This window comes from Nicotiana tomentosiformis, chromosome 10, assembly GCF_000390325.3.
Source record: "Nicotiana tomentosiformis chromosome 10, ASM39032v3, whole genome shotgun sequence".
Lineage (NCBI taxonomy): Eukaryota > Viridiplantae > Streptophyta > Magnoliopsida > Solanales > Solanaceae > Nicotiana > Nicotiana tomentosiformis.
This window is the reverse complement of record NC_090821.1, coordinates 7,249,097-7,260,615: the sequence shown is the minus strand read 5'-3', so window position 1 is coordinate 7,260,615 and position 11,519 is coordinate 7,249,097. Positions and strand designations below refer to the sequence as shown.

Sequence of the window (11,519 nt, the reverse complement as noted above, 5' to 3'; positions counted from 1 at the left end):
TATGCTAAAAAAGTCACGCAACCAGATTTTAGATTTATCAAAATTCCGATGGTCAAATAACTATATTACATTTTAAATTATCAACTTTTATCTTTTCTACTACACAGATTGAGTTCCGGTAGGCGGTAGCCAACAAATACCTATTAGGTTTTACCCGATGTACAATACGTTTATTCCCTCTAGATTGAGTTATCTTATCGGGTAATCAAATCGATAAAAATTAATAACCAACTAATCCATAACCGATAATAGATATTTTACCGATTTAATGTTATTGATTTAACATATTTATAAACCTATAATGGATACTTGGAACGGATAAAACCAACTATACACACGCCTAATATGGACGAATTCCATCGCATTCTAAACATGATTTTGACCAATAGGCAGCCCTTATAAAATTTGATTTATACATTTTTAAATGAAAATAGCCTGCCAATGCTAACTGTTAATCTTGTTTATGATAATGTCGGACTCTAATAAGCAGCTTAACAATTTGCTTATCAAAGTCAAAGCTAACGCCAAATTACAATTGTTTCTCCCTCCCCTTTCCTCTCCTTCTTCAATTGCAGAGTACACAAAAAACCCAAATCGCCATGGGAGATCCTCGACAGTCTTTCGTCAATCATGCTCTCGGTGGTGGCACAGGTTTTTTTCCCTATCTAATACTAAATGATTACTATATTTTATTCACAATTTGCCTCTGAATTTCCATCAATTCGGATTTGACATTAATCCTCCATTTTTTCTCGAATTTCTTCATGCTAGCATGTTAGCATCGATTAGAATGCACTTAATTCCCAACTAAGTGGTATTAATCACAAGGAAATGAAAGAATCATAGAAATGAAGAAAATAGGGATACTATTTTGATAGGGAGAATATTATTCATGAGGTTAATAATTGTTATTGCAGTTGCTGACGTGTTGTTGTGGAGGAGACAATGCGCTAGTGTTACTCTGCTTGTTAGTTCTACTGTCCTTTGGTTTCTATTTGAGCGAGCTGGCTACAATCTCTTATCCTTTATTGCCAATGTGATGTTGCTTTTAGTTGTGATTCTCTTCTTTTGGGGTAAATCTGCTTCACTTCTCAACAGGTATTGATTGATGCATTTATTTTTCACATTTTCTTCCTCTGTCAAAACTCACAAGTTATACATTTAATGTAGGTTAATATTTATTGTAAGACTTAGTTGTGTGGTGCTTTGTGAACTGTCTCATCTAAGAACTTAAGTTGTTAGAGAGTAGATATAGTTATGTATTTTACTTTTGCAACACACCCTTTGCATATAACTTGATTCTTTTTCATAGTCAAGCATGTGAAAATGTGAAAATATTGTTATGTGAATTGCCTCATCTACAAGTTTAAACCAAAAAGACACATCTGAATTATTTATTTTACGTCTGCAACAAACTGAACGAATTGTTGTATCTATAATTCCAGATCTTTACCTCCAATTCCCGATATGGAAGTTCCCGAGGAATTTGTCGTGAAGGCTGCTGATATGATGCGTGTTTGGGTAAACCATATACTGCTGACTGCACATGATATTGCTATTAGTGGGAATTTGAAACTTTTTGGTTGGGTCTGTTCTCATGTTATCCTTCTTTTTTCGTTAGTCCAATCATTTTCGTATTTGTTTCTACTTAATGTGGATTTTGTTCATCAGGTTGCTCTTGGCTTGTGGTTGATATCTTATGTTGGTAGCTTTTTCACTCTCCTTACTTTGCTCTATATAGGTGAGTAGGCTTTTCTGTTGTGTTATTGATGTTTTTATGCGCATTTAATCATTGATCTAGTCCCTTCTTTTTGGCTTCAGGGACCCTTTTTAGCTTGTCTGTGCCTCTGCTATACGAGAAATACCAAAATCAAATAGATGACAAGCTTATTACAGCACAGAAAGTCATTCAGAAACAGTACAGAAAAATTGACGAGAATGTATTGAGAAAGATTTTGAAGTCCTCGAACAAGGAAAAGAAGACTCAGTAAACTGTAATCTCTGTGTGTGTGTGTGTGTGTGTGTGTGAGAGAGAGAGAGAGAGAGAGAGAGAGAGAGAGAGATATGCAGATACATGCGATCATCCATTCCTATGTGTGGTATGCATAACTTCCGGAATGTCTAAATTTTGTTATCTCGAAGAATCTCAAAGTACTACCCTCAAAACCAAAGTACTCTCTGCTGCTATATGCTTCTGAACATGCTAATAATGAGAGGATGCTAATGGAGGCTCATTCGATGTTTCCTTGATTTCTCTCAACTCTGTACAATATCAACATGTTGAGTACCTTATATAGATTATTAGGTGGTATAACCAATTAAAAAAACATTATTAGGTGGTATTATCTATTGGTCTTAGAAGCCCGTTTGTTCCAACTCGTATTCAGCCGTAGAATGCATCTGCTCTTATATATTCACAAATATATCTCTTTGACAATCTTATCTTAGAAGTAGTGTCTACTTGACATTGTCTGCTAGTTTGGATTTGAAGACTTACACTCGAGTGAAAGTAATCTAGTGGGCTAACTTAAATGCTTGATAATAGTATCTTAGGACACAAGTCTGAAGATATTTTATAGGAACTGTAGCTTCACAGAAGTAGTCTTGATTACAACAACAACAAACTCAGTGTAATCCCATAAGTGGGGTCTGGGGAGGGTAGTGTGTACGCAAACCTTACCCTAGAGAGGCTGTTTCCAATCTCGACACAGAAGTAGTCTTGATTCAGGAAAGAAAATCCACAGTCAGTAGCTGATACAAAATTGAATTGTCATGACAGCTTGAATGAGCTGACTGCTGAGAATCTTTTCTTTAGAAGATTCTGGAGGAATAAGTCTGTTGCTTCTATGGGCTTATATAAACAATGGAAAGTTGATTCATCATCATATTCTTGCAGGAATAAATCGAATTCAAATGCCTTCATAACCGGCTGTTTCATTTTTCTGTTTCCTTTTAACCTCTTTTGATTCAACAGTTTAAATATATTTTGTTAGTAGCATATCAAGTCTTTTATAGTATATTTTAGCTTTGTTGCAGCTTTACATATGTTTATTTCACCTTCTGTTGAATGTTATCAAGTGATGCATGCCAACTGCTAATTGTTTACTCTTTCTAACCGTCAATGTCTTCTTTTAACAGGACGGATTTTGCCTTCACGAGCAATCCAGACATAAATCAGGAAATTGTAGAGGTATGGTTTTGGCCCTAATTAGATTGTTCTATGAAGTCCATACTGAAATTCAAAATATTGTTTTTCCTTTCTTTCTTTTATCATTTTCCATTATCTTTGATACTGATTACAGAATAAAATGTTAGTCTTGCTACTCTTCTCTGTAGTTGAGATTACTGCAATTGGAACGACGTTCTAATAGAAAGGGTTGTGCAATAACTTTGACAAGCTACCCCGTGATTTTCTTTGACATGACACCTACAACTTTCAGGGATGGTTTAAATCTTCTAGTGCCTATAGTTAAATTTCGTTCTTATTGAGATCTGACATTCAATGTATAAACAGTGGCAGAGCCACTCATTGGCAAGGGGAGTCAACTGACAACCCTTCATCGAAAAATTAGATTGTGTAAATACGTTAAATTTTTAATTTTATGTATATACTATACGTTGATTCCCCTTGATTTCTTTGTGTGCTTACTTATTTATATTTTGACTACCCTTAATTAAAATTATGGCTCTGCCACTGTGTATAAAGCGTGTTTACATAGTGTTTGCTGATGCTTGTAAAAGAGAACAAACGAATGAGCAGGAAGTCTGCTGGCATAGTGTTTACGAATATTGCTCTCTTCACCGCATACTCTATAACTGCATTGGAGATGCGATAAACTCACACATGCAATCAAGCCTATCCATGCAGGAATACCAAAGAGTTGGAGTGGGCCGGGGCGAACATGGTTCTACCTCTCTACGACCCATTCCCCTCTCAATTTGACACTGAAATTTATTTACATACTTTGTTTTGCTTACACAAATTGCACTGTGTATTGAGGAGTCTTTTCCTGGAAAGGAGAATATACTTGTATTGAGAACTTTATTATTCTTTTTGGGAAGGAGATACTAGATTGTAATATAGTTATGTACAATATCGGCATATTATGTTCCCCAAGATTGAGAAAGAGATGTAATCCACTTGCATCTGCTGCTGCAAGACAGGAAGAGGCCACCAAAACCTTCAGTTCTTACACCAACTAGATTTGCTAACTTAATCGACTGATGTATGATGTTAAGTGAAACATCAGAGAGATGCTCTCAGATTCAATTCAAACTTAGGGTACAAGTTAAAGATTGAGAAAGTGACATAATTTTTCTTGAAAGCTTTTCCTTTCATAAGCTCTGGATTCTGTAGAAGTCCAAAAAGATAAAAACAAAAGTAAATAAATAGTATTCCATCCATTTCAATTTATGTGAACATGTTTGACTGTGCACGGAGTTTAAGAAAAAGTAAAGACTTTTGGAATTTGTGGTCCTAAACAATTCAAAAAGGGCCCCAGAGTATTTGTGTGGTTATAAAAGCTTCTCATTAAGGGTAGAATTGTAAGTTTAAGTAAAATTATTTTCAAATTTAGAAATGGGTCATTCTTTTTGGAACGGATCAAAAGAAAATAAGTTCAAATAAATTGAAAGTATTTAACTTTTTCCTAATACTACCAAATCCCAAGAGGAAATGTTTTTAACTTTATACTGTACTACAAAATCCCAAAATGCAAATGTCTTTAACTTTGTACTTAAAATGTTGGAGTTATTTAAGCAGAGAAACAAGAGAAATAACAAAACTATGCTTTCCCCAGCGAACTGCAAGCGCGGGTACATCCAACTTTTGCCACACCATGGCAAAAGAACTTATTTGTACTTTATCCAACACCTACCTAATAGCCCGATTAGCCAAGCTAGAAAAATCAGCTTATTTTGAAATTGTTTTTTTTCAAAAGTTTGTTTCTTAAAAGTATTTTTGGTTAGAAACAGTTTCTATTTGATTAAAAAGTATTTCTAAGTGTATTTTTCTCAAAAGTGCTTCTCAAAATAGTGCTTCTGGGAAAATTACTTTTTTCTGCTTCTCCAAAACTGTTTCTACTTCTCCTCAAAAGCACTTTTTTTCCTTCTAAAACCTCGGTCAAAAAAAAAAGTGCTTTTGAACTAGGGAAAGCTTGGCCAAACAGGCTATAAAATACTTTAGGCAGCTTTATTTTTCTACGAATTAATATTTTTTAAATTTTCAAAATATTAAACTATTTGCAGTTCAATTTTTTTTTGAGATATTTTCTGAATCAAAGTAACTTTTTATTGCTTTAAATAATTCATTTGCTTTCATTAATATCATATTAATTCAAATAATTAATTTAAACTTTTACATATTCAAACACGAATAATACGGACCAAATGGGGAGAGAAAAGGCCCAAAATAGTCCAGTATCTTTGGACTTTAACTCAAACTAGTCCTATTTCTTTCACATGGATCACTAATAATCTACATTCTTTAATAAAGTGGTACACTTTTAGTCTTCATGTTTGATATGAAAAAAATATTTTCCTAGAAAATGAGTGGTCATCATTTATTTTTCCTTATTTGGTTGGTGAGTGAAAAACGTTTTCCGAAAAACTTTTTCTAGTATTTGTTTAGAGAGTAAAAAATATTTTTTAAATTTTTTTTTATGCTACTTTTCTTACCCCCTCCCCCTTCTCCCAAATCCCTAGGTTTCCCGTGCTCCCCTGCTCCCTTCTCCCCCTCCCCCAACCCCAATTACCCAACGTTTTCAAGACTCTATTTTGTTCAAGAATTTAGTTATTCTTTTAAAAATTTACACAAACTAAAGTGACTAACACTACTAGAAAATCAAGAATTTCCGACTGAAAATTTTTGTCGGAAATTTCCGACGGAATCCGTTGGAATTGTAAAAAAATATCACCTATATATTTTTAAAAACAATTCGACCACATTTCTGACCAAATCGGTCGAAAAAATTTGTTTGACTTGTTTGACTTTAATTTTGACCGATTTGGTCGATACTTTTAAAAAGAAAATGACAATTCCGACCGTATTTTCTTCCTCCTTCTCTCATCCTCCTCCTCTCTCCCTCTCGTCCTTCTCCCCTAATTTAAATGTATTTTCGCTCGCTCGCTCTCTCTCTCTCTCTCTCTCTCTCTCTCTCTCTCTCACATTTTCTCCTTCCTTCTCCCTCTCCTTCCTCCTCCCTTTTCCCACTTAATTTATTTATTTATTTTACCCGTTTTTCAGCAGTGGCGCGGCGGCGACAACGGCTCAGTTGACTTCTCCGGCATTTTTTCCATCGAGGCAAGTACTTCGTTGACATATATATCTTATTTTCATTGTTAAATTTACAATAATTTTCTATATATGAATATCCTAGCTAGTTGAAGTAGGTATGGTTAAAATTTTAGGGATTTTAATTTTTTAATGATACATAATATAAATAATAATAAAAAAAGAATATGTTGAATTAGGTATGGTTGAAATTATGGGTTAAACAAGAGTATGCTAAGAAATCCTAAATCTAATTTTGAATTTTTTAAGAATATGTTGAATTCGTGTTTGATTAACTTAATTATTTTCGAAATAAAAAAGGTGACTTGTTGGCATAAATTAATTGAGAAAACAATGATAGGAAAGAAGAAAAACGAACTTTCACTTTCACTTCCAACGGTAATTATATTAACTAGTTATAGTTTAAAACTTTGGTGTAAAGTTTGTTGTACTAGGTTCATTATTTCTTGTTAGTTTTATTATTAGAATGATATTAAATTTAAATTTTTTCAATTTCAACATTAAGATTAATTTGTAAATTTGAGAAATTATTAGTTAATTGGATTATATGAACATTTAAGAAGCTATTCAAATTTAATTATTATAGTTAACGACTTATATTATTTAGAATAGGGATTAATGTGAGATTTCGAGTGTTAAAAAATATTAATTTAAAAAATAAAATATATCAATTAAAGTGCTTTGACACAATGATATGTATATATCTAAAACGAACCTTTGAAAGAGTATAACTTTGTAACCAGTTTAAATGAATCAAATTGTTTTAAATATCTCATTTCTAGATTTCTATTTGTGTAGATGGAATTTGTGCATCGTAGATGGATGTATAATAAAAATCATCCTAATCGTGCGGGCTTGAGGGATGAATTTATTGAAGGGGTTGCTGAAATTATTGCTAAGGCTCAAGCACTTGATTATTTTCTTATTGGAGGAAGGATTAGGTGCCCTTGTGTGAAATGTAAGTGTGTTAAGTTATTGAAAACAGACGAAGTTAAAGTTCATCTCTACAAGAAAGGGTTTGTAGAAAATTATTATATATGGACTGTTCACGGGGAAAATCATGCTAGTTTAGATGATGTTAACTTTCATAATTCTTTTGGTGGTGAGGGTAGCCCCATTGCGGAGCATAATGTTAAAAATTCTCGATACAATAAAATAATGAGGGATGCTTTTGGGATGTTTTCTGGGGTTCAATCCGAACCAAATGATGAGGCTAAGCGTTTCTATGAATAGTTAGAGGAAGCTAGTCATCCATTGTATGAAGGCTCGGTGCATTCCAAGTTGTCTGTTGCAGTTAGATTGCTAAGTATTAAATCGGATAGTTCTATTTTCCAAGCGGGTATGGATTCTATTATTGAGCTTATGAATGAACTTAATCCAATAACATTGATTTACCAAAAGATTTCTACACTGCTAAAAAATTAGTTTCTAAGTTGGATCTTTCATCAGAGAGAATTGATTGTTGTGAGAAAGGTTGCATGTTATTCTATAAGGATGGCATATCTCTAGAGAACTGTAAATTTTGTAATCAGCCTCGTTTTAAGGAAGTCACAAATGCCAATACAAAAAAGAAAGTTATAGTTAAAGCGATGCATTACTTACCTTTATACGTAGGTTAAAGAGGTTGTATGCATCAATAAGCTTTGCTCCTCATATGAGGTGGCACTATGAACATAGAAGGCCACTCGGTATTCTATGCCATCCGTCAGATGGAGAAGCGTGAAAGCACTTTGATAGGGTGTTCCCCGAGTTTGCTAGAGAGACGTGGAAGCATTTTGATAGGGTGTTCCCCGAGTTTGCTAGTGAACCAAAAAATATTAGGTTGGGATTATGCACAGATGGATTTACTCCATTTGTTGTCTCTGTTGCACCATATTCGTGTTGGCCAGTGTTTGTTACCCCGTATAATCTTTCGCCCGAGTTGTGTATGACAAGTCCATATCTGTTCTTAACTTGTATTGTTCCAAGTCCACACAATCTGAAAAGTTTGATTGATGTATACTTGCAGCCTTTGATTGATGAGTTACAATTATTATGGCATCAAGGTGTGGAAACATATGGTATATCAACTAAACAAAACTTCAGATTGCATGTTGCTTTGATGTGGACTATAAATAATTTTTCTGTTTATGGAATCTTGTCCGGGTGGTCGACTGCTGGAAAGTTAGCTTGCCCTTGTTGTATGGAAGACATAAAAATATTTACTTTGAAACATAGAGATAAAAATACATGGTTCGACTGCCACCGTAGATTTTTTCCAATGAATCATGAATTTAGGCGAAATACAAGTGCATTTATGAAGAACCGAACTGATTTTGAGGAGCCACCGGCCTGCTTGTGTTCAGAAGAAATTTGAAACAGAGTAAGGGATCTGCCTAAAGTAACTTAGTCTCCACCATCTAAGATACCAAGCTATGGTGTCACACATAACTGGACTAATGGAAAGAAAACCAACAATAGTGGGGTGTGGGTGAAGGGTGATGGAGATGTTGATTATGATGGTGTGCTTCAAGAGAATTTGGAATTGGAGTATATTGTAGGTTGGCCGAAGAAAAAGTTGGTACTCTTTCGATGTAAATGGTATGATCCAACACCAAATAAAGGTACAAAGATGTACGCTCAGTACAAAATAGTTGAAACTAAACACACGGGGCAGTATAGACTTTATGATCCCTTTATCATTGCATAAAAGGTGAAACAAGTGTATTATACTCCTTATCCTTTAAGGAAGAATAAGTTTGCATGGCGGGTAGTTTTGAAAATAAAGCCCGTGGGTAGAGTGGTATTCGAAGATGCATTAGATGTGGCGTACCAGAATGACATTTCAAATGTTGAATCAATAGTGGATGATGAATTAGCAGATGAATTGCATCATAATGAAGGGATATATGAAGAATTTGATCCTTCTGTCCTGGACCAAATGAGGACGAAAATAGAGGTGTTGAACATCAAACAAGTGATGAGGAAAAATTACTAGATGAAAGTGAAACAGGCGATGATGAAGACTTAGATGTTTACTATGAAGATAGCGATGAGGATTGACTTGTTATTCTTTTTTAGGTTGTTCTTCCTTCAATCATTTAATATATTAGAAGAATTGTTGTGTGTTGTTTTATGATATGTTAAGCATTTTATGTTACTCCTTTAATTATCTATTATGTTGCAAAATTATTTTATATTTGTATGACCTGTTAGGTTATTTATTTATTTCTTTAGTCGTTTAATTTGTAGAATAATTATTTTATATTTACTATCACTTGTTGTATTTTTTGTTTTGTATTTTATTATGATTATATTACAGATATGGCATCTAAGGGGAAGGAAAAGATGAAATCTAAGAAGAAAAAATAATCTGTTCCAACTACCTCAAGTATGCCAAATATGAGTCCTCCTCTTCCTCGTCATCCCCTTCCTCATCCTCCTCAATCGACTTCATTGCCATCTACCATGTTCACTATCCCCCCTCCATCTAATAATTCAGTTTAGTATTATTCTATGCCTACCAAAGGAAGTCAAAGTAACACTGTTTTTAACTTTGTACCCACACCTTCTATACCATCACCTTCACCGGGCTATAGATAAGTAGAGATTTTGACTACTTATTAGCGCCATTTAGCTTTCGTTTTAATCTAGAAGCGCTTAATTGTGTTCCCGAAAACTGATAAAATGTACTTAATTGCAGGAATATTGAAAGATGAGCTCCCGAGATGAAATCCAACTCAAGAAAGAGTAATCTGAACTCAAGGACAAAAACAGGCACAAAAGCTCAAAGTGCGGATCGCAGAATATCATCTGCGGCCGCAGGTCGTGAAGCAATTCCATCAGAGAATGTTGCAAGATGCGGACCACACATGAAATGTGCTACCGCGGAAGCTGGGTCGGAGCAAAAGTTCAGAGAACCTGCACCTCCAATCCAACACAAGTGCGGCCACAGAAGAAGAGCTACACGGCTGCACAATTCCATGTGCAGACCGCAGAAGAACAAAGTATGGTCGCAGACATTATTGTACGGACCACAGAAAGAGGGCAGTGCGGCTGCACTTCATTATTATGCGGCCGCAGATTTCAAACCTTTCCAAGCTGAAGCAAAGTGCGGACCGCACATGGAATTGTGCGGCCGCAGAACCTCCGAAAGGGTATTTTTGTCCGAAAATTCCAGCTTTGCTTAAATAGAAGAGTTTCACTTTTTTAGGTTAACTTTTGACATCAGTTGCTACAAAAGACGGGTTCTTTTACTCTTTTTAGTAGTTTTTGCTATTTTGAGCTTTTTGAATATTGATTTCATCCTTTTAATTATCAATATGGGTTTAATTATCATTTCTTCTCGTGTTTCTTCTAGTTTAAGCATGAGTAGCTAAATTTTTACTAGGGTTGTGACTCAACCCTGGTGAGTAAACTTAATGGGTGTTTGATTTATTGTTTGTTTATGGTTGGTATTTATTATCTAGCCTTGTTCTTATTTTTATTTGAAGAATTAATGGTTGCAAACACTAATTCATGCCTATTTGACTTAGTCTCTACTTGAGAAAGAGAGACATAATCTAGGAAAACTTGGCTAGCAAGAATCAATCGAGAGATTGATAAGCCCAATTAAAGGGTTGAACCAAGAGATAGTAAATACCGACTTGAGCTTCTTATCAACTATTTTTTTCAATACCCATTTGGACTTGAGAAAGCCAAATTGGGCAAAATCACTCTCTAACTGAGAGGTATTGAGTGGGCACTTAAGTGTTGATAGCTATAATATACCCCGACCAATAAAACAAGTTTTAAAGTTTATAACCCATTAGGCAAACACCTAGGTGAAGGTCATAGCCCTAGGCCTTTTATATCATTTGGAAAAAAAAAACATTTTCCTAATTTTATTCTTTGAATCGCAATCGTAGTTTAGTTTAGATTTTTAAACGAACTCACGCGCTAAGATATATACTACTAACACCCATTCATATAGCTCTCTACGAAATTCGACCCTGACTCTTGTTGGGTATTACTATTGCATCGACCATTTTCATAACCTTAAAGAGAGGAGTGAAATTGGACGAGATCAATTTTTGGCGTCGTTGCCGGGGAGCTAAAAATGATGTTAGCTATATAGTTAGGTGTGTGTTTGGGATATCTTCTTTTTCTTTCTTGTTACTAACGTGTGAGTGTTATAGGTGCAATCATGGCAAACAAAGATCTCGGAAACATATCCATGGGGGTTATGGATGTTGAGGATGATCACATG

The 11,519-nt window shown here is 34.6% G+C and overlaps 1 protein-coding gene across 14 annotated transcripts; it reads left to right on the top strand.

Moving 5' to 3' along the window:
• The first annotated feature begins 366 nt into the window (after positions 1-366).
• On the top strand, positions 367-3,632 carry LOC104098437 (reticulon-like protein B11). Of its 14 annotated transcripts, none has more exons than XR_686768.4 (7): positions 383-651; positions 918-1,098; positions 1,446-1,587; positions 1,672-1,741; positions 1,822-1,994; positions 3,139-3,190; positions 3,337-3,632. XR_686768.4 is itself a non-coding variant. In XM_009605164.4 (6 exons), exons 1-5 carry the CDS (start codon positions 600-602, stop codon positions 1,989-1,991), a joined length of 615 nt encoding a protein of 204 aa, XP_009603459.1. In that variant the 5' UTR covers positions 383-599; the 3' UTR covers positions 1,992-1,994; positions 3,139-3,632. The 14 variants fall into 14 exon arrangements, 4 of the variants coding, with proteins under 4 accessions (XP_018627065.1, XP_009603460.1, XP_009603459.1 ...); XR_011411611.1 differs by having other exon boundaries at positions 3,316-3,632; XR_011411610.1 differs by having other exon boundaries at positions 3,303-3,632.
• Positions 3,633-11,519: the final 7,887 nt, after the last annotated feature.